Source organism: Epinephelus fuscoguttatus, linkage group LG12 (assembly GCF_011397635.1).
Source record: "Epinephelus fuscoguttatus linkage group LG12, E.fuscoguttatus.final_Chr_v1".
Classification (NCBI taxonomy): domain Eukaryota; kingdom Metazoa; phylum Chordata; class Actinopteri; order Perciformes; family Serranidae; genus Epinephelus; species Epinephelus fuscoguttatus.
The window spans coordinates 32,198,332-32,226,242 of record NC_064763.1 but is presented as its reverse complement, the minus strand read 5'-3'; the positions used below and the strand labels follow the sequence as shown (position 1 = coordinate 32,226,242).

Sequence of the window (27,911 nt, the reverse complement as noted above, 5' to 3'; positions counted from 1 at the left end):
AGGAAATATTTTTGACCATGCAGGAAATGTCTGATGTGCTACAGTCGTTCTCTTCTCATGCAAACGTCCACCCACACACATATAAATGCACACATACTCTATATAAAAATACTTTTTTATTTGAAAACCCAACACAAAATGAAATCCATCGTAAAAGACATGGATTTTTAAGAGTGGGAGTATATTTCATTTAATTTAATCTAACATGCAGATGCCGGAGGGGCAACCAGGCTGCAGATGGGAATGGCACCATAGAAGAAGGTGTCTGTCAGCGGGAAGAGGAGCACCAGAAACAGCAGCACCCCCATAAGATAGGAGAAGAGTAGAGCTGATTGTTGAGGGTGTTGCAGGGCAGAGCTGATGTCAGGCAGGCCCTGACTGTTACAGAACGAATGGCACAGTACTGGACCCACAACATGACCTACAGGCAGAGATTACAGATGCAGTGGTTTGTGTACTGTAGTTGAGTATGTTAGCAAATCAATGTGCTGTTCATCTCTCACCAGTTCTCATGAATATAAAGGCAGTGAAGGCACCAAACACAGTTGTATACAAGAACTGCATCCCTGTAACAGAACAGCACAAAGAAAAAAAGAATTTCCATGAAAACTGTCAAAGCAGCAACCTTTCTCTGCAAAATCAGTTCTCATTCTCAGGTCGTCAAACATGGCAGCTTGGTCAGCAGCCCTTGGAGTCTGATATCAATGCATGAGGCACCCATTGGCACATGACACGCACCGGGCTTTCAACTAACTCCAATGTAAACCCATCTGCAGCAATATTAGATGATCAGGGCAACTGACAAAAGCGATAAAGTCCATGTAGAGAAGAGGCTGTAGTGGTCGATGGATGAGTTAAACAAATACAGGACTTTCACCTAGGAGACTACTGATCATGTCCCATATAAAAACTGAAAGTCAACATCATTTTGAATCAAACCAACATATTTTCGTAAACCTAACCAAGTCCTTCTGTTGCCTTAACCAAAAAGGTTTTGTTGCCTTAACCTAAAGAAGTTTTGTTGCCTTAACCTAAAAAATGTTTTGTTGCCTAAACCTAAAGTGATTTTGTTGCCTGAGCCTTAAGAAATTTTGCCTAAACCTAAAGAAGTTTTGTTGCCTTAACCTAAAGTGATTTTGTTGCCTAAAACTAAAGAAGTTTTGTTGTCTAAACCTTGAGAAGTTTTGTTGCATAAACCTAAAGTAGTTTTGGCATCAAAACCTATGTTTACTGTGTATGTAAAGAGCAGAAACGGACAGGTCCAAACTGATGCTACAGGGATACCTACAGCATTGAAGTTAGAAGCGTAGGGCCACTGACCAAGCTGCAGTATTTGATGAGCTGAGAGTGAGAAGGTGTTGGTAAAATCAATATAATTAGATTTAACTTATTTCTGATGATTCCATATAATCTTGCAAAGCTAACTCATTCAGTTGTGTAATGTCCTAAAAGGTAGTTTACAATTCTCCCAAAATTACACATGTATCGTGACATTCATCTAAATTAATTTGCTTTAATCATTACAATTAGTTTTATTCAATCAGAGTTTTGTAAGCCAACTGACCTGACACCATGAGGATGGCACTCATACTGTCCTTACGGAGACGTCGCTGCTCTATGATATGGTGGAAATGGGCTAAAACGACACACAGTAAAGTAGCCATGCATTGCGGTCAAAGGCTAAAAATAATGTACCATTTGCTAAAATATACTGATGTACACATCTAATGTATTTTACCATTCATTAATCTATCATAAAAATGTCAACGTAGTCCAAATGGTGTTTGTAAATATCACAGCCTGAATATGTGGTTGCTATACCAACACCGAAGAACAGCGGAGCCGTGAAGATGGCGGCTGTCGGTCCTGTGCAGGGCACCAGCATGGGCAGCATGGCCCCTCTAAACACCAGCTCCTCCGTCACTGGTGCCACCACCTGGTTCCTGAGCCACACTGCATCTCTCGCACACAACCACCACGACTGAACATCTGTGAAGATAAAGTCTATATGATGACATACACATCAAATAAATGCAGGCACACATGTAAAACTCACCAACCCCAGTTTAGCTTCTGACCTAATAAGACACAAAGTGTAACTCACCGAGAGCAGACTGCAGCTCTCCAGTGAAGCCTTGAGGGTTGTCTATTGCCGAATGAATCATGGGACCAAGATAAAATACCTGATGTTTAGAATAGAATCAATTGCTCATTACATCCAGCAGAAATATACATAAAAAAAGATTAACACCTCTTTTCAGTATGTGATTTAAACATGCACATAGAAATTTAATGGAGGTTGTAAAGCCACGCTGCATCGTACTGGTAATGGAAAATGAATCCCTGAAATGTCGCAACTACTCTAATGCAGCATAAATAACATGTCCTAACGGGGAATGGGATCCACAGAGTAGTTTTTGAAGCCACCCAATAGGTTCTCAGGCTGACCTCAGGTCTAACAGGTTAAGACAAAAATATAGTAGCCTAGTAAATAGTTTTACACTGGATGTATAGCCATTTATTCAGTTCTTTGTAAGTCCTGTGATACCTATTACAAAGTCAAGTGTAAATAGCAGGTGCTCAACAAAGTAAATAATGTTGTTAAATCTTTTCTTTAAAGTTGAATCTGGGTTGAGACTCCCTGATGTACCATGGTTAGGAGCAGTGGCAGTATGGCTGCAGGAACCAGACCCTCCAAACGAACTCCCATCAGCTCCCACACAGATGCATCGACCTGGAAGGACAGATCGTAGCTTTATAAACATAGTTTTTACCCTAAAGCGATTACAAAGTTGAGCAGTGTGACCCCAGCTTAATCTGACAAAACACCTTACATAAGGTGAGATGGCCCCAGGAGTGAGGATACTGTCCTTCACCTGGACGTAACCCTCGGTGAAGTGTCCTCGAGGAAGACACTGAATCCCTTTCAGCTTGACTGACACTGACCTTTGACCTCCCCGTGAAATGGATGTTTACAGTTCATATAGTTCACTTGGTTCATCTAGCTTAAGTCCTGTAATAAATCCTGCCTGGTCAGATTTTGCTGAAACTGTTTTAAAGAGAGGTGTTGATTCAACTTTCTAACTTTGGAGGATGTAGTTTGTGCTGCTGTTCAACTGCTGCATTATACAGAGAGTTGTGTCTATAATTTCGTCTATCCTCATTATATTGTGTGTAAAATCCTCATGTATAAGGTAACTAGTGACTAAAGCTGCACATTTCATTCATACACTGATGCAATTTGCAGTTCAGTATCTTGTCCAGGAATACTTTGATATGTTGAGTGGGAGAGCTGGGGATCGAACCAGCGATCTTCCCTTTAGTGGACAACCTGTTCTACATCCTGAGCTACATCAGTGTTTAATGAGAAAGACTTTAATTCTCAGTGGTTTATTAGGACATTGTTTGATGCAGTAAACTGTGGCAGATTCAGAGAATGGCATGTTTTGCTCATGTGTACTCACCCTGACATCAGCCCAGTGCATCCATGCCTTCACCACTGCAGGTGACAGCGCGGAGACCAGCAGCACACTGGCACAGCGACGCTTTATCATACTGGGATGATCCCTGCACACGCGCGCGCACACACACACACACACACACACACACACACACACACACACACACACACACACACACACACACACACACACACACACAGCCACAGTTTAATAGTCCTCTCGAACAGCACCGTCACAGGTCTGCTGCTGAGTTGTATACCTGGGTAAGCTGCTTCTCCAGACGTACAGACTGCCAACATACAGACAGGCAAGCAGAAGGCAACTCAGCACACACACCCAACATCTTGTACGGGTGTGCTCCACCTGCATCATAGGGCCATGTTCTGGTTCCAGCATGACAGAACCGGGTTTGCCGTCAGAGCTTCCAGAGGTTCCTCAGGTGAGCTACAGCCGACACATTGGTTTGGTTCTTTCTGTCATTTCAGATTAGTAGATCCCACTGAGCTCTGTGCTGCAGAGTCAAGCTGATTAGCTCTAATGCTCTGCTGGGAGGAGACACACACAGGTGTGCACGTAAACACACACACACTTTTGTGAGGACCCAACTGACATAATGTATTCCTTAGCCTCACACCTCTTAATCAGTACAACTAAATGCCTAATCCTAACCCCTTAACATGTGCCGAAAGGCTTTTCCAGGACATTGAACACACTAGTCTTGAGCCTGAGTCGCTGAGACCTTCCCCTCTGGAGATATGACTGATGAATGGGCCTGAACATATGATTTAAATTTTTTAGTTTGGAACTTTTTTCTGAAGGTCATATCATTTTGGACACAAGCTCCTTGGGAAGAGGGTTTCAAGGACGCTGAACACACCAGTCTTTGTCTCAGGCTGCTGCAATCTTCCCTTTCCGAAGATATGACAAGTGTTGATACTGAAAACAATATGCAGACATTAATTGACTGGGGAGGGGAGGCCCCAAACGCGGCACACATGGGCAGTGCGAAGAGACCATCATGCACACCCACTTTGGTGATTCTACCACTTACTGTTCGTGATCAACAGTTGGTGATCTGGGTTATCACCCCGTAACTCTAACCTAAACCTGAACTCTAATCCTAAGCTTTACCTCAAAACCAAGTCTGAACCCTCGAGCAGGCCTTTGAAGGTCTGTCTTAAGGTGAGGACCAGTCAAAATGTCCTCACTCTCTCAAGGTCTAAAACTAAAATTTTTCCACTCATATGTTTTCCACTGGGCAAGTTTATCCTGAGTTGGGAACCTACCTTTACTTTTTTTTTTCAAAAGCATTGATAGCTTAAAGATATACTATGTAGGATTTTCCTTAAAACAATGCATAGACTCAAACAGAAGTAATCCCTGTCAATCATCACTCAACCCACTAGAAGTGTGCGGTGGTGCATTTTTTCTGCAGAGACTCTGCCCTCTGCCTGTATTTTCTTTTTCTCATCTTATTTTCTGTGCTAGGGATGTTTTTAAGTGTGCACCCCCACAGTGCGCAGATGAAATCCTGGCTTTATTAAAAGGTAGCGACCAGGTGCAAGACTCATCCAACAGACATAGCGCTGAACTAATGCAAATACAGCGAAGTGAAACACCAAACCAGAATGAATCTGGGGTTGGCTTTTGAAAACAGTATATCTTTACCAAAAAACTGGTGTATTAAATGTCATGTCATTTAATGTTTTACTTATTTTATTTTTGTTTTACTAACTTTTTGATGGTAGCCCTGAGAGCTCAACACATTGCAAAAAGACACCACTTGCTTGTGTTGTGTCTATCTGTAGTGTGCTGAGCTCTCAGGGTCACCATCCTTTTCACTTAGAACTAAAACTGCAATGTAGCGAAAAATACTATAAATTACAGCCTCAAAATGACAGCAACTATTAACATTATAGTCTGAAGCTTCACAGACATGTCTGTTGCAGTAACACTGTATCAGATTGCATTATATCTCACAGGTTCATGTTGGGTCCAAAGCTAAAAAACAAAAGATACCACATCCAAAGATGTAAGCAACCAACCAATATTTATGTTTCTTCAACATATTTATCAATATCATTCATCATATCTTCACCTCATAAATATAGACAGCAACTTCAGGTGTACAGTGTGTGCTAGGTATACAGTAGTGATGTGCAGCAGAGTACCACTTTATCAGCACACCTCAAACAGCATGCATACAGTAGTCAAAGGACACAGGAGTGAGCAAACAGGTTCATTTCTGTGAATCAAGCATCACAGCCATACACTTTATGGGTGATTTAAGGCATTTAGGGTCTGTGTGCACACAAGGTTTGAGAACACTTTCAACATCTAATGTCCAAAAAAAGAAAATCAATATTGCAGGAAGTGGAAATGCTTTATAAAAATGTGACGTTGGGGTCATCCTTCAGGTGAAAACATGCACCCTGTATTATCAATATTGTGAGTTTGAGTCCAGCTCATGACTTGTTGTTTTTATACCTAACATGTCTTGGCGTGTTACAACCAAATATATTTTTTACTTTCAGGGTGGAAATATCTAAAATAGAAACATAAGACGAGAATCACCAGAAAAAACAGAAAGGCACATTTTGGTTATAAGCCAACAGATTCTGACAAGCTCTCAATGTGTTGAGGGGGAAAGCGGAAGAGAAGTCAGTGTTCAAATGGTGAACAAAGTCACAGATGAATACACACACAAACACACAACACACATGTGCAATAGATGTACAACATTCTGACGCATTCTTTAAATAAATAAAAATATGTGAACAGAATCAAAATAATACTTAAGACAAACAGAAAATAATGAGACTTTGACAAAACCAGATATTAATTTATCAGCCCACATCTTCCTCATAATGGTTTTTAACAGTTCTCCAAGAAAATAAAGGCACTATAATAAAAAAAAAAAACAGGGAAATACAGAGGCCCGAAGTCCTGTTTTAATCTTGTATGTGAAAATTATGACCAAGATTCATCTTCTGGGACTTCAGGGTCGCAGTTGTAAAAGCTGTTTGTGAGTGACCTCTCTTCTCACTGAAGGACACATTTGTCTTTGTTGCTATATTTTCGCCTCCTCATCTCCAGACCGCGCTCCAGACGCTCATCCTCCTCCAGAGCCCTGCACACACAAAACCAATATTACAATATAGTGCATATGACATTAACTCTTGGCCGTTTATACCCAGACCGGTATCAATAGACTGCTTGCAAATACAGAATAGAAATAAGACATACTACTGAACTACAGGTCAACATTACAAGCACTGACTTGAAGGTGTAATTAGAAACATGGCAATCAAATATTTTTCAATGTTCCCTCGTTTATTTTTGGGATTTACTACCTCCTTGTGACTTGTTTTGTCTTTTCCACACAGCTACATTCCCTTACCCTCTCTCCTTGGCATCGATGTCTCTGATGATCTCGTCCCGCTGGTTGACCAAAGACACCAGCTCTTGAAGGAGCAGCTGCTCCCTCTGCTGCTGAGTGGACGACTTCTGCCAGTCTGCAGGACAAACACAACTTTATGTATATGTATGTACGTTGAATATATTCATGTACAGTTCAACCTTTTTTCCTGTATTAACTGAAAGTTGACTGTCCTAAACCTTTACTGAATAATAAAGCGCTGTTGAGCAAAAGACTTAACATCCAGCTCTTCTTCTAGTGCTGCTGGCAAACAGCAGATAGAAGAGCTAATTGGTTACCACTGTTGGAATCTAAATGCATTAATTAAATGTCTTTATTTTTTAAATCTACCTTATTGGTTTTATTCACCAGCTTGTCAGTCACATGCAAGTCATTTTGTATTGTACATGTATGAAAGATGCTACATAAACATTGACTGACTTGTACTTAACTTGAGGTTTTTCTATTTTTTGCTTTATAGTTCTGCTTCTTCACATTTCTGGGGTAAATAATGTATTTTTCAGTCCGCTACATATATTTGACAGTTATACATTTTTCATAGGAAACATATAATCATCACACTAAATATGATGTCACGATACTGGACATTCTAAACTCCATATAATTCCTTGAAAAATATCGATAGTCAATACCATTTTCCATGCCAATTGTGCAAAGCTGCATTAGGGGCATAGAAAAGAAGAATAGAATTGCAGAAAACAGCAGACTGACTGTATTAAAAATTAACAATAAGAGAGCACAAGAAAGTAACTGGTACCTGGTAACTGGTAGTATCGATACTGCGGAAAATGACTACTGAAACCATTTTAATTATACAGAAGCGATTTGTGTCTGTAAGGCAATATTTTTGACAGCACTAATATGATGTGATTCATAGATCAAACCCACCAGCAGTATGTAAAATAGTTTACATTAGCAGCACCTCAACCAGCTACAACATTAAAATGCAGTTACACCAGTATATGTTACACTGTGGTATGTTTACTTAAAGGAGCAGTGTGCAGGATTAGTGCCATCTAGCTGTGAGGTCGCAGAATACAACCAACTGAATACTTCTACCTTCAACCCTCCCTTTCTGAAACACCAAAGGCCCTCAAGAGCCAGTGTTATGTTTGTCCATTCTGGGCTACTGTAGAAACATGGCAGTGTACCATGGTGGACTCATGCCTCCAGGAAAGCTGGGTAGGTATACTGCAGCTGGAGGAGCTATGTGATCTGCCCTCTAGCTATATGCCTCGCCCAACTTAACCTACACGTCAGTCCACAATCAGCCCCCTTGCTCCTTGGCCCCAGAAGCAGAAGTCTAGACAAAATTGCTAAGATAGCAATTAGCTAGCTATTAAAGGCGCTGTATGTAAGAATGTGGCCAAAACGGTTACTGCACTCAAATTCAAAATACTGCTGCGAGTCGTGTCCGCCCCCCCTCCCCTACAGATTCGAGGTTGCTGGACAGCGGCATGCTGGAGACTGATTTGTTTGCCCACGGGCGGCTGCCGTGGCAGGGCTGTGTTGCCGTGTCCTTGATCTTTGGTTTTCCAGCGGACCGTTCGAGCAAGTCCGGCTTCTCTGCTGCTAACGCTGCTGCCGGGATACAGCTGAGGAGGAGGACTGCTAATGCTATGTACTGGGACACTGCTAATGCTGCTTGCCGTGCTGCTGTAGCTCTGTCGTAACTTTAAGTGATGCTGAGACTCTACTGACTGCGTGACTGGTAGACGGCGGTGGGTGGCGCAACAGGCCAAAACACAAATTCAAAACATAAACATGATTTGCGGACTGTAAAAAATTTTTTTTTTAAATGTGAATAGTCTGGGGGCGGCACGGTGGTGTGGTGGTTAGCACTCTCGCCTCACAGCAAGAGGGTTGCTGGTTCGATCCCGGGCGTGGGAGCCCTTCTGTGCGGAGTTTGCATGTTCTCCCCGTGTCAGCGTGGGTTCTCTCCGGGCACTCCGGCTTCCTCCCACAGTCCAAAGACATGCAGATTGGGGACTAGGTTAATTGGTGACTCTAAATTGTCCGTAGGTGTGAATGTGAGCGTGAATGGTTGTTTGTCTCTATGTGTCAGCCCTGCGATAGTCTGGCGACCTGTCCAGGGTGTACCCCGCCTCTCGCCCGATGTAGCTGGGATAGGCTCCAGCCCCCCCGCGACCCTCAAGAGGATGAAGCGGTTAGAAGATGAATGAATGAATGTGAATAGTCTGGCTGTACTATTGTTGTCGGTGAGATCAGTATGTTATATGAACATTATTCCTTAGTCTGTGTGACATATTAGGAGATTTTACGCTTTATATTTCTTACATATAGCTCCTTTAAGTATTATGTTAAAAGGAAGGTGGTTATGGTCAGGATAATGGTAATGGGAATGGTTATATCTCTCATAAAGTGAATCACGTCTTCATGTATTATGTATTATGAAGTGTATTATTACTACATTTGGTCTCATTTATTCATTACAGTGTAGCATCATAGCAGTGTTTAGATAGCCATAGCAATGGTGGCTTTGTCTTGTTCTACAAATGGAATGTGTCTGCAGCTATACATGTCTAAGGAAAGCAGCTCAGCCTTGCAGCAAATTTTCCCTAGTGGCCACTTGTGGTATTGCAGCAAAAAAAAGAAAATCCCCTGCAGCCCAAAAGGCATTTTCCTAATAGGCAACCATTATAAAATAGATGTCTGTGAAGCGGTTGAAAGGAAACCTCAAACTCCAAACATGGTCACTTATGAATGTTTGTATTTTGGATTTTTGGAGACATGCAGGTTTCATATTTGTAAAACTTTCCTCAAGCCGAGAAAAGAGATTAAAAAAATCCATGACACCATCACAATATAAAGTCTATGAGCTGAGTGGGAACTTGCAGGCAGGGCCAGCGTAAGAAACGTTACTGTGCATATTCAGTGGGCTGCATACCATGGAAGTGAATCTGGAAACTAGAACAAGTTTTTGGCGAATGCGCCAAGCAAGCAGCTCAACTGAAAAGGTGCCACCTTGGCATCCAGTGTCTAGTTATTACTAAAATCTAAGGGTGACCTCTGTGGAAGATGACCCACTCCCTACTGTACGTAGGACTTAGGTAACGAAAACATAACGATTCTTAATTTAGACACTGATGAAAACTTAATTATGAATATTATATCCCATTTCTGCCTATAGACCCCCTACATCCTCCATACTGCTCCTTTAAGCACATGATCTGAATGCTTCTTCCACCACTGCTGGTTACTAACCTTCTATAGCCATCATGACACGAAGTTCCCTGGTGAGAAGCTCAAACCTCCTCTCCAGATCCTGCTCCTCTTGTCTGTGGACACAGTCAGTAATCAGACAAGTAAAGAGAAGTATGTAGTATACTGTGTGTGTTTGTGCATGTGTGTACAGTTTGTGTGTAGAGAGGTCTTACAGTAGCTCCAGGTGGTCCTGTCTGCGTATCAGAGCGTTCTTCTTATTCACCAGAGTGAACCACTCCTGAATCAGTCGCTCCTCTTCATCACGGTCACTTCCTGTATAAACACGAAAACAAAGGGTAGTTTGTAAACATGTAGATGGGTTATTGTGGAAAACACCATTCACTCCTGCTCCCTGAGTACTTCCTGTTTATTATTTGTTGATGATGTATATTTTGTGTGCGTATATGACTCACCTGTTTCCATGAGGCTTCGCAGTCGCCTCTCCACCACAGCTGCTCTGCTGTCGATGTGCTTCTGCTCCGTCTCCAACGCTGCCAGCTCACTCAGCACGTACTGGCTGGTGTCCTGCAAACACTGACCACAAGCCCCATCACACACGCACATGCAAGCAAACACACACACAATCACACATGAACATACACAAGACAAGGCAGCCACAAAGAGAGGAAAAAAAGGGGGGAACGGAGATCAAAGGAAAAGAGGAGTAGGGAGAACAAGAAAACATGAGGAAGAAGAGGGTCAGAGGATTAGAGCGCAGCCAAAAGAATGGATTGGAATTAAATGACTTTTGTACATGGTAAAAGCAAACATGATTTGTTCTTTCTTGCAGGCATGAGTCATATTAAAGATGTTTATTTGATTTGATCTGAGAGTGATGATGACAGATAAGGAAAACAAGAATTAGAGAAGAGAAATACTGAAATGAGGAAAACATAACTGACCATTGTTTCCTCCTCTTGCTTGGGAGGCTGGGTCTCAGCTGCACTCTGCAACTCTGCAAACACACACATGGGACAAATCAGAAATCAAAAAGAGGAATAAATGGAGATGGGAAGTTGAATAAATATTTACAATGTTAGAGTACCGTAGATATAGAGGTATTAGAGTATAGTATGCTGTAGACTTCAGGTACCCACCTGTACTACTAGTGATTCCTGTCTTTGTGTCTTCATCCTGGATAAGAGAAATGTGAAAATATCATACACAGTTCCACAACACTACAGTGATCACAAGGCTGACACACACACAGTACATAAAGAGTAGGAGACTGTTTTTCTCAAATTCCAAGTGATTTCTTTAAATGTTAATCTAGAAACTGACATAACAGTTTAAACACGAAAGTCAGTTACGGTAAAAAAGAAACAAAAAAAGACAAAGTGTTACCTGAGCAGGTCCAGGTTTGACTGATTTGTTTACCGACCGTGGGGGTGGGACCGGGGTTAATGACTCTTCAACTGAAAACAGACGATAACAACGATCATAAGCTGGATTTGACCTCTTGAACCACATTATCCCACACAATTACAGTTTTCAGTTTTACATTTTATCAAATTCAGCATGACGTCTTTGCATGAGTGTATTATTAGTTAATTAGCCTCTGGGCCCAGACATACAGTGACCTGACCACCTCTCTCACACAGGAGCAAAAGATCAACTTTGTTGTAGTTTTGCCTGTTCCTGTTTTCTTGAATATGTTTCTTATTTTGTATATTTATATATTTTGCCAGATATTTAATACTTATGATAACTGTTTCTAAACTGGGCCCAGTGAGTGACCCTGACCCGCAGAACCCACTGCTTGTTCCGGTTGTTTTTGGTTGTGAACGTTAAATTGCAGTTACTGTACTTGCAGTGTCACTGCAATTTGAAGCCTTCTCTGGCACAAGAATTTCGATTGGGATAAATAAAGTTCTGTTGAATTGAATTGAACTGAACTGAATTGAATGTGGGTTGTTGTTTTGCATCTATTTGCAGTCATGTTGTGTCTTTTGGGGGTAATTCTATGTTTTTGTTTTGTTTCTTTCTGTCTCTTTGTGGTAATGTTCAGTCTTATTTTGAATTTGTGTGTCTCTCTGTAGTTGCTTTGTCTCTCTTTGTATTTTGTCTCAGTGTTTTTGCATCTCTTTGTGGTAATTTGGGGTCTTTTTAAAGTTGTTTTGTGTCTCTTTGTGGCTGATTTGTGTCTCTTTAACATAATTTAATGGGTTTTTTAGTCACTTTGTGTCATCCTGTGGTTGTTTTGTGTTCTTTTATTTGTTATGTGTCTATTTTGGATAATTTAGTGTCTGTTTGGTTGTTTTGTGTCAGTGTTTTGCCATCTTTCTGTAGTTATTCTGTCTCTTTGTGGTTCCTTTGCATCTCTTTGTGGTCTGTTTGAGGATTGCTGGTCAGTACATGTTCATTTGAGTGAAATTTTGCAGGTGAATGTCACTTCTGGACCCTGGGCCTGTGTCCTGTAGGCTCATTCAGTGATCCATCCATGTTTATTTGGTTTCTTGGAATCCTTACTGAGATGCTGTGAACTTATTTACGATTTTCCTTCTTGTCTCCCCTGCTCAAACTGTGATACTTCACACTCTAAAGTTCCCTGAATACACACTAATGTTTTGTCTTTCATCTCTTCTGCTTTCCTGACAGTATTTGTCTCTTATTTTCACACTCCATGGATACCTTGAAATCTGGACTGAAATCTTAAGTAAGTTTGACTCACAATTTGTTATAATGAACCCACTAAAAGGTCCACAAAACTGAGTCAGCTAAAATGAGCCATCAAGACGGACGGGATGAATCAAAACATAAAAGATAAAAGCAAAAGTATCAGAAACGTGAAATGTTTAAAGGTGGAATAGAGGCTGATACCTTTAAGCAGTCGTTTGGTCCTCGGTGGTGGGACGACCAGAGTGCTGCTCCCTCCTTCCTCTAGGCTCACTCCTTCATTCAGTCTGGCCATGCAGAAAGCAGCAGCGTCGACATTAGTGGGAGCGGGACCAGAGAGGGCGAGGCCGTAGCTGGATTGACTGCTGTTGTGCTCTATCTGCAGCACGCTCAGCTCCTGGTTGGTGAAGTGTGAGCGGATCTGGCTGAGGTAGGTCATGACTATGAGCCTGTCGGGGACGGATAGGAGGACCATGTCGGACGGCTCCAACAGGCGAGAGATGCCAAGCGCCTCGAAACCGTCAAACGCCTGATGTTGTCAGGAGAAAAAGACATCATCAGTAACAAAACAGAGACAAATATCCGTTATGTATAAACTATCAATGTATCTTTGTACCTTCTTGTTGTTGATCTTGATGTCGTGGGGGTCCAACTTGTCAAAATCTCTAATGGGACAAAACCAGGAAAGAATCTAATGAGAATAAACTGACAGCAGCTTTACAACATAAAAATCTCGATGAATCAGTTCATTGTTTGGTCTATAAAACACCAGAAAATAGAGAAAAATACAAATTAAAATTTCCCAGAGCACAAACTGCCATGTCCAAAATTTTAGTTCTGCCCAATAGTAATGAGTGAGAGTGAATGAATGACTCTTATAGTGTCTGGTATTTGCAGGGTCAGGTTGTTTTGCTTGTGTGTCGTACATTTTGTCTGGATGGAAGTGATGTAGGATGGCACAGAAGGCCAGGCCATTTCTCCAGGATGTGCTGAAGTTGGTGACCTTTATCCCTCGGTACCCACTGGTGATCTCCTGGCACCACTGGAGCAGCGACTGGCTGGAGTTCACCAGGCCCTGGAGGACGGAGGAGGAGAGAGGAAGAAGAGTGTTTGTTTGTCTGTCTGTGATTCAAAAAGCTTGTCAGAGTTTATGTGTTTATTTACCTCTGCTGCATCGTCCTTCCCATCTGCTTCCTCTCTGACCATTGGAGCAGGAGGAGCGGACTTAAGGTCAGAGGTTTCTTCTTCTGGTAACGTAGGAAGTCGAGATGTTGTCCTCTCACAGTGATGGGGAGGAGTGATGTGTATGTCAGTGTGTTTACCACTGGGGGTAACTTCAAGCTGCGGTGGTGGTTTCTTCTCTAAACCATCCGGGACGTCAGCTGGTTGGCCTTTTAGCCTAAGAGGACATAAACAAAGGAAAAAGACAGGGTGATGAACGGGATGTGTTTAGTGGAACAAAGGAGATCATCCAAGCAGCGATTCATAGGTGTGAGCGAGGGACATGCAAACTTGCTGACACAACAGATGGCAGCAGTGACTTGGTGTTAGAGGGCATGACAGTGAACATACAGCATTCAAGACAATGGGAGCCTATATTTTTCACCATGGTTGCCTCAATGTAAGTCTATGCTGTTTGGCCTATTTTTGCTCATCACATCAGAACAAAGCAGTTTCGCAGAACTGCTGTCCCACATAGCCGTGGTTCTCGAAACTACAAAACACTCCCAATGCACTCAGGTGGCAATACTTATATATTGCCAAAGCATGTTTCAAGTCTTTTTGCATCAAGTTAAATCTTCAGTAAGCCAAGACAAGTCAGGCCAAGCTAGTTTTTGTCTAACTCAAGTACAAGTCCTACAGCTCTGCAATCACGTCCCCAACCAAACACAAGGCTTAAATGGCATGTCATTTTCTAGAGCAGCACAGGTTGTCGGCCCATGCTGACTTACACATCCTCCTCTCCTCCTTGATTTCGCCTCAGCTCACTGGTCAGTGGCTCTTCCGACTCGGTTAGTGATATTTCCTGCAGGCTATCACATTGTGGAATGATCCATTCCTGTCTGTGATCTACAAGCTCTGTGGGGTCACAGTCAATTTCACGGGGGTCGGGGATGAGGAGCTTCATACTCCGAGGGCTGGAGACAGGGGATGTGTCACCTGTCATCAGGTGGATTTTAGCCAATAACAACCTCTCTTCCTCTTGGAGCTGTTGCTCTTTGGTGCGATGGTTAAGGTCAGGCGTGTGTGTTTGTGTGTGAAGGCCAATTTGTGGACTGTCACTCTTTGTGGTGTGTGTGTCCTTGTTTAAACTGGGCTGGCTTCTGTCTTTATCATCTCTCATCTCAAGACTCTTGTGTGACTCTGCAGCTATTTCTGTAATGTTTGTATCATCGTTTATCTTACTGATGTTTGTATCAGTGTGTGTCTTGGTGTGTGAGTGAATGCTGGCAGTGTTTGTGCTTAGAGGAAGTGGCCAAGGCACCACAGATGATTGAACAAGCTCTCCCTCCTCATTGGTCACTACCTCGAGGCTGTGACCAGTTTTTGTGTCATCTCTCTGTCCTTTCTGTTTTTGAGCTCCACTATATTTGGGAGCAGGTTTGACACTAGTTGTCTGACTGATTCCTTCCTCTTGCTTAGACCCTGATGGAGGTTTAGTATGAGGACGGTCGGCCAGACTGGTTAGGGTGTGTTCAGGTTTATTTGGCTGACTGGCAGCAGCGCTCTGGTAAAAGGTTTGTCCACTGGATGGAAGTGAGGAGGGCATCTGGGTAACAGCAAGGGACTGGTGGCTTGGGCTGAAGACAGAAAGATGAGAGATTTCAGAGCTGAACCTAAGGGCTCAAGTGCTTTTGCAAAAAGGACCAGCAGCAGATCCTTTTTCATGCTCCATTCCCCTCTGGCAACACACAGCTATTCATCTCATGCAGCCAGAGCTCCATCTTGTTAATGTCACAAAGGAAATTCCAGCACAAGAGTTGTTTAGAAAAGACACAGTCGGCTGTCACCATACTTTAAACCAATTAAGAGTAAATTGCTGGCAGAGCGTGGTGTTTGTTAAAGAGGGACTCTCTAGCTAATGTCACCGCTGGGAAAGATTTTCCTCAAAATTCCACAAGTTTGATGGGACAGAGGTCTGGCTATGCGAGATTATACTAAACTGAACATGTTGAACTCATAAAAATATGCGACTCAACCAAAGCGAAATACAAATTCAACACTGAACTGCAATATCCAGCAACCCTACCGATCCATTTCCCAGTGCAACTTGCCATGCAACTAAGCTGCAAGGAGCCTGGTAATATTCCTTCATGTCACCCGTGGAGGCAGTGACAATTATGGACAGAAACAAAAAGAGGATGCAGATGACCAAATCCTTTCTTCTCCAAGTGCAATTGACCACAACAGCAATCCAGACAGAGTCACAGGGGGCCTTAGTTAGGTAGGCTGTAGGCTGTACTTTCCCTTCGGGGCTTCCCTTAAGCAGTTGTGATTTGAATCCTCTCATAAAAGTAGTTTTGATAAACTGATGACAATGCTGCAAGTCAGGAGTTTTCAAAGTCTGACTCCATGGGCCTCCCCCCAGACATGATTGAGACAACTGAACCCCTCTTAACCCCATAATGCTTTGGGGGATGTAAACAGGAAGTGAGCTGTTTCGGCTGTATCGTTTGTTTACATATAGGCAAATTGGCACCATTAAATGTGTGCTGAATTAGCTTGGCAGTTCCTGTTTCCAATTTACTCATAGATAAACAAACAAGTATCTTTGGATTATTCTGATACTGAAGAAAACTTTAAAACGTGACGAATCTCAGGCAAGTTCTGCAGTTTAAATGAGTGTCTTTGTTCCAATGCCTGTGGCTCAGGAGTCAGAACAGGTTATGCACTAATCAGAAGGTTGTTGGTTCAATCCCCAGCTCCTCTGGTCTGCATGTTGAAATATCCTTGGGCAAAATACTGAAACCCCAAATTGCGAGTGTGTGTGAATGTGTAACTGATGAGCAGGTGGCTCCTTTGTACATTAGCCTCGGCCACCAGCGTGTGAATGTGTGTGAATGGGTGAATGTGAAGAGTAGCGTAAAAGATCTTTGAGTGGACAGAGGCCTAGAAAGGCGTTTTGCAAGTACATTTGCCATTGATGACATTAATCATTTAGATTATGGTATCTTTGGAAAGTTTAAGTCACACTGTCTGTCTTTTAAAAATGTTTATCATGTCTTTATGTTCATATTTGTGAATTATGACAAGAAAAAGTCACGTACACAACTCAGTCCTACTCCCATCAAGTACCATCAAGTACCTCCTCAGTTGCCATTGGGGTCAGATGCTTTAGCAGCAGTATGAGATGCACTGGGCGGCTGCATTTTTTGATGCTCTGGGCAGCAGCCGTAGTACACAGAGTGAGAAAGTCTGTATAGGGCGGGTAGGTCAAACAAACTCAGACTTTCACATGGGAGCCTGCTGTTTGTGTCCTGAGTGAAACCAAAAGGCAATCGAGTTATTTTAACAACGTATTGTGCTAGTATGTGCAGCATACTACACTAATGACTTATGTTCCGTCACATATGTGAAGTATGTCACGTGACGTTACATTATATTGGTAAGAAATGTAGTTAAGTCAAACCTTGGTGTTTTTTCTAAAGCTAAAAGCTAACCATGTACTTTTGTTGCCTAAACCTAAGAGGGTAAACATTAAATGAAGTGTTTAACCTTTATTCTAAGTTTATTTTGTAATGTATGTAACAAGGGAAAATTGCATCATATTGTGAAAAGTAGGGCCACTGACCAAGTGCTTGTATTTAAAGGGTTGGGAATAAGATTGTGTTGACGTACAGTATTTGAAGCAAACTGTGCTGAGGGGTTTAAAGTACCTTAATTGTGTTGTCCTATTATATTAACAACATAATGTCTCTTCCAACTGATGCAGTATCTTTGTCTCCCCACCCCCCTCAGGCAAGACATAAAGAGCATAGAGAGGAAATTGCAGTCTCCTTCACAAACAACATAGTAATTATGTTGTTTGGGGGGACACATACATGACTCACATGCAAACACACAGAACTCTTTCATGAAAAAGACCTGCAGAAAAGGCCAAACCCTCAGTAAATGAAGGATAGTTATGCCTAGTAATTATTATTTCCCTGCAGATACAGTGAGTCAAAGCCTCGGTTATTGGAGGAAGCGTACACCACAAACGCACACGCACAGTCCTGTGATCCACAAGAGGCAACAGGCAGATGTCTCTCATATAGCCAGCTCTTTCCCGGTTACTCACCTCCCTCTCCCTGCTGCTATTTATCCCTCTCACCCACTCTTACTCACCCTGCTTCCCCCTCCATGTACAGCTCAGCCAGCCAAACTGAGCCAAGATCTTCCTGTCCTCTCTCATACTCCACCTCCTCATCCTCCTCCTCCTCTCTCAACCACACTGGGATGGAACCAGACTTCAGGTTGGATTTGCCTTTTTTATCTGATCTCAGAGCAGGGTTTTCCAGGGCTTTCTTTACAGCAGTTACAGAGTCCTCGGGTTTGACTGATCTGGAGTCGAGTTTGCTTGTTGGTTTGGCTGCAGGAACAGAATCAGCAGGTCTGGTTGAAACCAGTTTGACTTCAGTATTCATTTTCACTGATTTGGACTTGCTCTCTGGCAGCTCTTCATCACCCTGCAGCCTCTCATCATATGCAATATCATCCAACTCTGCTTCCCTCAGAGGAGGCCAGTCATTTGATTGGCTGTTCATGACTTCCTGTTTCTTTTGCAGTGACGTAGAGCCAGAAATGATCTTTTGTTTCTGTTGTGGTTTCTCTCCTTTGCTCTCCTCTTCCCTTTGCCTCACTCTATCCTCCTCTTCCCTCCTCTTCTCCTCCTTTTCCATCTCTCTCTTCCTCTCCTCATTTTCTTCCTGCTGCTTCCTTTCTTTCTCTGCCTTTTCCCTCTCCTCCCTTTGCTTCATCTCTAGTACCGCCATCTCTTTTTCCAGCCTCTTTCTCTTATCCTCCTTTTCCCTCTCTATCCTTAATCTCTCTATCTCTTCCTTTTCCAGCCTCTTTCTCGCCTCCTCCTTTTCCCTCTCCGTCCTTTTCCTTTCCATATTTTCCCTCTCCATCCTCTTTCTCTCCATCTCTTCTTTCTCCTTTTCCAGCCTCTTTCTCTCCTCCTCCTTTTCCCTCTCCATCTTCTTTCTTTCCATCTCTTCCTTCTCCTTTTCCAACCTCTTTCTCTCCTCCTCCTTTTCCCTCTCCATTCTCTTTCTTTCCATCTCTTCCTTCTCCCTTTCCAGCCTCTGTCTCTCCTCCTCCTTTTCCCTCTCCATCCTCTTTCTCTCCATCTCTTCCTTTCCCTTTTCCAGCCTCTTTCTCGCCTCCTCCTTTTCCCTCTCCATCCTTTTCCTTTCCATATTTTCCCTCTCCATCCTCTTTCTCTCCATCTCCTTTTCCAACCTCTTTCTCTCCTCCTCCTTTTCCCTCTCCATCCTCTTTCTTTCCATCTCTTCCTTCTCCTTTTCCAACCTCTGTCTCTCCTCCTCCTTTTCCCTCTCCATCTCTTCCTTTTCCCTTTCCAGCCTCTTCCTTGCCTCCTCCTTTTCCCTCTCCATCCTTATCCTCTCCATCTCTTCTCTCTCCTTTTCTAGCCTCTTTCTCACCTCCTCCTTTTCCCTCTCTATCCTTTTTCTCTCCATCTCTTCCTTCTCCTTTTCCAGCCTCTTTCTCGCCTCCTCCTTTTCCCTCTCTATCCTTTTTCTCTCCATCTCTTCCTTCTCCTTTTCCAGCCTCTTTCTCGCCTCCTCCTTCTCCCTCTCCATCCTCTTTCTCTCCATCTCTTCTCTCTCCTTTTCCAACCTCTGTCTCTGCTCCTTTTCTCTTTCCGCCCTCTCTTTCTCTTTCCTCTCTGCCTCTTCTCTCTCTGCCCTCTCTCGTTCCTCCCTCTTCATGTTTTCTATCCTTTCCTTCTCTCTTCTCTCCCTCTCCTGCTCCCTCTCCTTCTCATGCTCACTGGCTGCCAGTCTCAGACTCGCCACCAGACTCAGCCCGTGTGAAGGTTTCTGAGCTAATCTAGTCTGTTCACTGATCATCTGGTTTTCTGTTGTGTCAGAGAAGGCCGTGGGTGGAGAAATGTGAACCAGTGTCTCATCATCTGGCTCAGAAGAAGGCAGAGTCTCTGCATGTGCTTCATGTAAACATGGATCTTCATTACTTATGAGGAGGCCCGGTTGGTCTGCAGAGCACTGTGGAGGACCTGCATCGGTGGGTCCAGTAGTCTGCAGGATGGAAGCCACTGTTTCGTAGCTAGAGGGACAGACATGAGGGGACAGGGAATCTCTGAGACAGATCTCACCCTAAAATAACCTCAGCAGACTGTGGATAGTGTGACAGAAAGCCAAACAGCATGCTTGATTAAGTAGTTCCTTTTTCACAGACTTTGTTTTGGTGCTTGTCCAAAGCACACAAAAGCAACATATTTTGTTGGTTGCATTGAAAACACTACACCCTACACTTTTTAACAAACCTTTAGTGCACAACAAAGTGAAGCTCACTGGCATTTAAATCACCTCTGGCATGACTATAAGAACAGGTGAAAGAAATACTTTCTGGTGCCATGCAGCTCAGAAAAAGATAAAATATAATAAATCAACAGCATCTTATGTAGACCAGCTCACTGTGGATTATAACCAAATAACCAAAACAATGCTAGATCAACCACTGGGACCATAAGCATAGTGTTCTCCAGGTCATAAATGGTGGTTTTAGATACAGGTTTTATCAGCAGCATAGACATTAAACACAAAACTACACACTCATGGAGCCTATAGTGTAATTGTAAATATAGCAAGTAACCCATACTAGCATAACTGCCATGGAGATAAAGTAATAACTCATCTCAATGTGATAAAGTGTCTCTTTCAACAGATTAATAAAATGTGTTAAAGGATCTGTATGTGACATTCAGAGCACATCTATGATTCAGAGAACAGGTTGGGATTGTCTGCACCCAGTTCTCAACATGGAGGCAGATGTGCTGGTCGCTAGCAGCTAATGGTGCTAACTCTATAAATAATGCTAACATTGGCAACAGTGCTGACAGAGCTGTTAACCTAGGGGGAACTGGAAAGTGGTCGCTCATTTCTGCAACGATGGCATCCCCAGGGATGGCAGTGTCGGCAGCTGGAATCCGGCCTCATCTAAGTCGTCATTCATTCCGGTTCTCAGCCGAGTCAAGCCACCTGATGCAGCCCGGCTAATTTAATCTGGCATGCCGAGTTCAGGCCGATGCTAGGCCAGGTCATTTCTGATAACGGCCCAGTGATGGCAGTGTCCGCAGCTGGAATCAGGCCAGCTGATTTGGCCTGATTCTGGGGCGTTATTCATGCTGAGTCTCAGCTGAATTGGGCAACTGGACCCGGCCCAGCCAATTTCATCCAGCATGTTGAGTTGGGCCGATGCTGGGCCAGGTCATTTCTGATGATGGCCCAGTGATAGCAGTGTGGGCAGCCGGAATCGGGCCAGCTGATTTGCCTTGATTCTGGGGTGACATTCATAGTGAGTCTCAGCCAAATTCGGCAACTGGACCCGGCCCAGCTAATTTCATCCGGCATGCTGAGTTCAGGCCGATTCTGGGCCAGGTCATTTTGGCTACATGGGTCCTGATATAAGCAGTAACCACCATTTGAGCGCAGTGCAGAGCAATAGTGATGAGCTAGCCAGTGGGATACACTCAAAGGGACTCATGTACACATGTGACTACAACAAAGAACAGAGAAGCTCGGATTACAAGACACACAGAGGAAGCATAACGCCATTAGTGGTTTAATGCCTTATTAATGCTCTGAATGTCACATACAGCTCCTATAATGTGACAAAATAATGGATAACCCATTAAAGGGCATATCGTTTATCTTTTAAAAAGATAACCTCTAATATAATAATGATTGTAAGTTAAAAATGTAATCACCTTTTAAGTCTAAACTTTTTATTATTATACTATTTCAGACAATTATGTAAGATTTAATCCCTCTTTTCAGGTCGTGCTTGATGAAGTAATAATGCTTTTTTGTTGTTTTCACTGCACCTGTTTTGTGCACTATTTTACTGTATTTGACAAGTTATTTAATTATCTAAAAGTTACCTAATTGTTAGTCGTTGCTGGCAACATATTTGGCTGTATTTAAGCTTGGTCTACCAAAACTTTTTCACGGGCAGGCAGAGACTCACCTTCTATACAACAACCCAGCTACTGCTGACATGAAGCCAGCAGGAGCCTCCTGCTGCTCTGTAACACACACATCTGCCTCTGTGTGTGCATATTTCTGGGCACTGCCACACAGACAAACACACACAAACGCACACATTTTTCTCTTATGAAAAGCTCTCATCAAATAATGTCCATTGAAACAACCATCCTAACAGCATAGACGGAGGTTGAGATTAAGACAACAGCATCAGATGAGGTTAATTGCGACTAAGCACTGGTGAAGCTGCAGCGCCACAGAGAAATGTTAGTTGGGACACGTGCAGGTGTGTGAGAGTGTTTGGACGTGGTGGTTTAGGCAGAAAAGCAGACTGCCATGCTGCAAAGGAACCATCACTGACTCACCCCCCTGTTACACCACCCTCCTCCTGCTTCTCATCCTTCTCTTCAGTGCTCTCACTACTTTCCATCCCTCTTTCCGCTCCTGTCTCCACTGTGGTCTCCTCCACCGTCGCCCACAGCTGCTTTTCTGCCTCGCACACTGGCTCCTTATTGTTGATGGATCTCTCCTGACCACCAGCCATGACCTCGACTGGTTTCTCCTCATCTGCTCCCCCCTGTTGTGGTTTTCCTGATGGCTGGAGAACTGATTCCGGCCGCAATCCTGGTTCTGGTTTTGAGGTAAGCAGCGGTTCAAGCGCCAAAGCCGAGCGCTCGATGGTTGGTTTGGGGGAAACGTTGGGTGACGTTGCAGGCTCCACGCAGGGTCCCTCTGGCTCTTTGGGCTGCTCTTTAACTGATGGTGCGCAGGGTTCAGGAGGAGATGGTACTATATGATGTGTTTCTGAGTCTTTTGTTTGCCTGACAGTGCTGTCCACCTCAGCAGCATCTTCTCTGTGTGAGCTACAAGAAAGGGAAAACAACACATGAACAATACCGCCATTACAGTTTTACATTTACTACCAACTACATCATCCAGAGGCCAGACCATCAGCAAGCAGGCACACACACAGATGGCCAGAAAGAAAAGCAGACAGACGCCCCCTCATCCAATCTTACCCTCTGCACAAAGGTTTTGCACCCTCCTTGGCAGAGATTTTTTCAGGTGTATCTCTCCCACTTCTCCCTTCTAGAGCTTCCCAGAGAGGAGCCTCAGACAGCCTCTGTGGAGGTGGCACCAGGGTCAACACCTCTAATGCGAACGGTCTATCCTGAACAGTGGGGCCTGATCGGATGCCAGGTGGAGTACATGTAGCAGATACTTTCTTTTGCGGGACAACAATGTTTGACAATGAACCTTCCTTTAAGAGAGAGGCTTGTTCCAGACTGGAATAAGGGGAGAGAAAGATGAAAATGAAAAAAAGGAGAGAGGGCAGGTAGAAGAATATCAGGTAGAAAGAAGAAAGGGGGAGGAGGAAAGCCATACAATGACGAGAACAGCAAAAACCAACAGCAGGGCTTAGTTATACCACAAAATCTGAAACCAGGTAAAACCATGGCCAGGATCATATTAATACTTTTTATTATTAGACGCAGCTTAAATGTGTCATGATTTATGAGGTGAGGAACAAAGACCACGCCTATTTCTCATCCATGTCTGCACTTTCCCTCCCCTTTGACTCCGTTCTCACATCCATCCCCCCGCAAGTTCCCCTTTTCTTTGTTTTTATTTTTGTTGTTATTTCTCCCTTTTTTCTTTCTCTCTCCACAAAATACAGTAATCATAAAGGGGCTCTATCCATAGTAGAGCAGGCAACGAGACGACTCCCGCACTCTATCTCAACTTCCCTGCGCCCTCCTCCCTCCAGCCAACACCAGACCGCCATCAGATTCCACCCTCCTCCTGTCTGCGACCCTAATTTCTCCCATCATTCCCCCCATCTTCCTTCCTTCCCTGTCCCTACATCCCCTCATCCCTGCATCCCATGACCCTAATTTGTTCATCCAATATCCCCTGACCTTCATCCCCATCATCCATTATACGTTATAAACTAATTGGAGTCTATAACTCTATTGCCGTGGTCTTTGTTAGTGTTAAAATGCAAGACAGCTTTAAATGGTATAACTAATGTTGCATCTCTGTCTGAACATATGCGTGCACACACAGCAGCAGCAGAGAGGCAGAGTGCAGCACGCGTGAGCCCAAAATTGATTTTGTTTTCGCATCAATGCTGCATTAATACCCAAACCAAGACTTAGTATTAGTAGTATAAATACACCCCTATGTCATGAATAGAAATGTTGAGTGATTCAGCCCAACTCCATGCCTTTAGTGTGGAAATACAGAGTGAAAAACACACACTGATCTTTAAATCAATAGAATTTAAAGTGATTGATTGATTGATTGATTAGCCTATATGTGCTGATTAAGAAAGCATATGTCAGCCATTTTAGAGAAAAAAAAAATCAACACCCACAGTGAAATCATCTCTTTTATTTCAGTGGTGTAACTCACCGCTCACTGGAGGCAGAGCTCGGTTTATTGACCGACTGAGGCGTCGTCTTTCTGTCTTGTGATTGGCTGAGAATTTGTGAGGGCAGCTGTTCGGATGCAATGCTGGTTTTGTCCGGAGGAGGGAGGTGGGGAGCAGGAAGTGGTGGCAAAGATGAAAGAGAAACCCGAGTTTTCATCTTCTGCTTGTCCTCATCTGACTTGTTGTCCTCCAGACGGCAGACCGGAGCTGCTCGCTCCTCCTTCCTCCTCTTGTCTTCCTCCTCCTCCCTCTTCTTTCTTCTTTCCATCTCCTCTTCCTCTTGCAGAAGTTTCTTCTTCTGTTCCTCCTCCTTCTTTTTCCTGTCTTCCTCCTCCTTTTTCTTTGCTTCCTCCTGTCTTCTTTGCTCCTCTTGCAGCCGTCTCTCCTTTTCTTTTTGCTCCTTCAAGAGTTTCTCTTTCCTCCTCTCCTCCTCCTCTTCAAGTCTTTTCTCCTCCGCTTTTCTCCTCCTCTCCTCCCTCTCCTTCTCCTCTTTGAGTATTCTTGCCTTTTCTTCCTCTTCCTTCTTTCTTCTCTCCTCTGCCTCTTTGACTCTCCTCTCCTCCTCCCTCTTCTTCCTTTCCTCCTCTGCCACCTTTATCTTTCTCTCTTCCTCTTTCCTCCTCTCCTCCTCCTCCTTCCTCTTCCTCTCTTGCTCTGCCTCATTTTTCTTCCTCTCCTCCTCCTGAAGATGTTTCTTCTCCTCTTCCTCCCTCCTTCTCCTCTCTTCCTCCCCTTTCATTTTCTGTTGCTCCTTCTCTTTTTCTTCCTTCAAGTGTTTCTCCTCTGCCTTTCTCCTCTCTTCCTCCTCCAGGAGCCTCTTTTGCTCTTCCTCCCTCTTCCTTCTTTGCTCCTCAAACAGTCTCTTCTCCTCCATCCTTTTCTCCTCCTCCTCTTTCATTTTCCTCAAGAATTTCTCTCTCTCAAGTCTCCTCTCTTCCTCCCTTCTTAGTTTTTCCTTTTCCTCCTCGGCCTCCAGGAGTCCCCTCTGCTGCTCTTTCTTCCTCCTCTCCTCCTCATCCTGCTTCCTCTTCTCCTCTTCCTCTCTCAGCTTCTCCTGTTTGTCCCTCCTCTCCTTCAAGAGTCTCTCCTCCTCGGATTTCCTTCTCTCATTCTCCTTCTTGGCCTCCTCCTCCTCTTTCAAGAGCCTCTTCTTCTCCTCCTCTAACAGTCTCTTCCTCTCTTCCTCATGTTTTCTCCTCTCTTCCTGCTTCTGGAGCATCACTTTTTGCTCTTCCTCCTTCCTCCTCCTTTCCTCCTCCTTTTTCCTCTGTTTCTCCTGCTCTGCCTTCATCATCACCTCCTTCTCTGCCGCTGCTCCTTCTAACTGCTCTGTCAGCGACGGCTTTTCTCCACCGGCCTTTTCATTGGTTTTCTGTTCAAGACTGCAGAACAGATAAACAATATTCCTTAATCCTAAATATGTGTGTGTGTGTGTGTATGTGTGTGTGTTTATCATCAGCACCATCACTTCAAATTTTGACACCTTTTATTTTATATTCTGGATCTTGATTTTATCTGCAAATACAAATACTCACCCTGGAGGACACCTTTTGATAGTGTCCCGCTTAGAGTCATCCTCATCCACAAATAAGCCCCCTGATTCTCCTCTCTGGTTTAATGACTCAAAGACGATGTCATCAAAGTCAGGCTCAGGCTCAGGCTTTGCCAGTGGCGGCTTTTCGGCCTTAAAGGCGCAAATAAGACTCGACTCATTGGTCGGCTTTATCAAATCAACTTCCATCTGAGCGACTGGCTGTTTAGGAGTGATAAACGCCGCCACAACATTGGTGGAGGGCTGCTGAGGGGTGGAGCTCTCACAGGAGAAGGGCCATGGAGGGGGCGGGGCTACTATCAGCTCTGAGCGTGACTGGGCAGGACTGGGGACAGAAATATTGGAGGTCAGGCTCGAGAGGTGAGTGGGTGAGGCTTCACAAGGCTGAGCGTGCAGGAGCCAGGAGGTGATTAGGGGTGGAAACAGGCAGGTCACAGTGCAGACTACAGACCTAGCTGTTGTGTAGTGGAGGGTCAGTGCAACAGGATGCAGGGTACAAAACACTCTCAAATATGTGCTAACACAACTGTTAGCACATATGAGCATCAGGGAACATCAAGCACAAAGCAACCATGAGGCCTTCAGCAAGAGTTCAGCAAATCTCTTGATCAACACACTCGGATGAAGTGTTACTCAACACGTGTGTCAACAAGCTGAAGCAGGTTTGCCTCAGTTAGCACTCAGCTGGGTCAAGTTGGGGTGTTTTTATAATTTTTGGCTTGTTTTTTGTAGGTTTTTGGTATATTAAGAGTTAAGCACAGTCTGTGATTTGTACTTTTTAGCAGCTTAATGTTGTTGCTTTAAAGGATTTAAATGACTGATTAACTGCTTATTATGTTACTGCAAATTGCTGCGTTCTCTGTTATGCAAACTCTAAAATGTAAAAGAAAAGAAAAACAGGATTGGATTGAAAAACTGTCTATGATGCACTCTGAAACACCTTCACAGATACAATGATGTCCAAACAGCCGTAACATCAACAGTTTGGAGAGTGCTGAGTTAAATACTGTACATCTCTGCAACTTAAAGGTATAGTTTGACAGTTTGGGAAACACATTTATTCACTTTCATGCTGAAAGTTAGATGAGAAGATTGATAACAGATTGTTAACTGCTACCACCAGCAGTCAGTTTGCTTAGCTTAGCATAAAGACTCACTAATAACAGCAGCATATAATGTTTTGTGTGGTTATGTGCAAGACTATTTCTTGGCTGGATGCACTTCCTATAATTTGTTGTACAGATTAAAGGAGATCTGTGTAAGATTTAGGGGGATTTAGTGGCATCTACCAGTGATGATTACAGATTATAACCAGATGAAACTTCTCATGGTTAGGATTCCCTCAGTGTTCATTGTTCAGGAGTTTTTGAACGTAAGCCGAATTATCCACAGAGGTCTCTTCCTCTCCAAAATAAATGGACCAGGTGTTTTAGACCGGTAAAAACAGTGAATAAAGCAGTTTTTCTGATGCCTCTTGTGGTGGAGGGGCTGATAATTACGGTGGCCAACATGAAAACGCAAAAACGCGAATGGCCCCATCTACAGCCAGTGTTTGGTTTGTCCATTCTGGGATACTATAGAAACATGGTAGTGCAACATGGTAATGTCCATAAATAAGAACCCAATCCCTATGTAGATATAAACAGCTCATTCTAAGGTAACAAAAACACAACAATTCTTATTTTCAAGTGATTATGAAAACATACTTATTATATTTCATTTCTGCCAATATATCCCCCTAAATCCTACACACTGGACCTATGAACAAAATATATCATGTTAATCAGTGAGCTTTAGAGGTGCTGGTTGGTGGATTTGTTACCTGTGGACAGAGCTAGGCTAGCTGTTTCCCACTGTTTTCCATGCTTATGCTAAGCCAACATTCTCCTGGTTGTATAGCTACTAGATGGACATGAGAGCGGAATTGACGTTCTAATCTAAAAGCGAATAA

At 43.4% G+C, this 27,911-nt stretch overlaps 2 protein-coding genes across 12 annotated transcripts in view; both read right to left on the bottom strand.

Annotated features, from left to right (window-relative positions):
- Positions 1 to 200: 200 nt before the first annotated feature.
- LOC125898387 (CAAX prenyl protease 2-like) lies at positions 201 to 3,857 on the bottom strand. The gene is made up of 8 exons (XM_049592177.1): positions 3,721 to 3,857; positions 3,465 to 3,567; positions 2,651 to 2,734; positions 2,105 to 2,183; positions 1,822 to 1,989; positions 1,565 to 1,636; positions 504 to 566; positions 201 to 421 (listed from the first exon to the last, which is right to left on the bottom strand). Exons 1-8 carry the CDS (start codon positions 3,855 to 3,857, stop codon positions 201 to 203), a joined length of 927 nt encoding a protein of 308 aa, XP_049448134.1.
- Positions 3,858 to 5,494: 1,637 nt separating this feature from the next.
- Positions 5,495 to 27,911, bottom strand: part of ehbp1l1b (EH domain binding protein 1-like 1b) — a 36,114-nt gene continuing 13,697 nt past the window's right edge. For 3 of the 11 annotated variants that reach the window (XM_049591390.1, XM_049591396.1, XM_049591398.1), the window contains 19 exons: positions 25,944 to 26,285; positions 24,390 to 25,790; positions 22,994 to 23,260; positions 22,340 to 22,837; positions 21,958 to 22,059; positions 18,070 to 20,034; positions 14,694 to 15,542; positions 13,906 to 14,140; positions 13,668 to 13,816; positions 13,358 to 13,406; positions 12,946 to 13,270; positions 11,470 to 11,540; positions 11,223 to 11,259; positions 11,028 to 11,080; positions 10,539 to 10,659; positions 10,299 to 10,398; positions 10,126 to 10,199; positions 6,862 to 6,976; positions 5,495 to 6,591 (listed from right to left, as the gene is read on the bottom strand). In XM_049591390.1, the coding sequence (XP_049447347.1) occupies positions 6,504 to 6,591; positions 6,862 to 6,976; positions 10,126 to 10,199; positions 10,299 to 10,398; positions 10,539 to 10,659; positions 11,028 to 11,080; positions 11,223 to 11,259; positions 11,470 to 11,540; positions 12,946 to 13,270; positions 13,358 to 13,406; positions 13,668 to 13,816; positions 13,906 to 14,140; positions 14,694 to 15,542; positions 18,070 to 20,034; positions 21,958 to 22,059; positions 22,340 to 22,837; positions 22,994 to 23,260; positions 24,390 to 25,790; positions 25,944 to 26,285 (6,841 nt within the window). In that variant the 3' untranslated portion in view covers positions 5,495 to 6,503. The remainder of the gene's footprint in view (positions 6,592 to 6,861; positions 6,977 to 10,125; positions 10,200 to 10,298; positions 10,399 to 10,538; positions 10,660 to 11,027; positions 11,081 to 11,222; positions 11,260 to 11,469; positions 11,541 to 12,945; positions 13,271 to 13,357; positions 13,407 to 13,667; positions 13,817 to 13,905; positions 14,141 to 14,693; positions 15,543 to 18,069; positions 20,035 to 21,957; positions 22,060 to 22,339; positions 22,838 to 22,993; positions 23,261 to 24,389; positions 25,791 to 25,943; positions 26,286 to 27,911) is intronic. The other 8 variants (XM_049591392.1, XM_049591391.1, XM_049591397.1 and 5 more) reach the window with 8 other exon arrangements.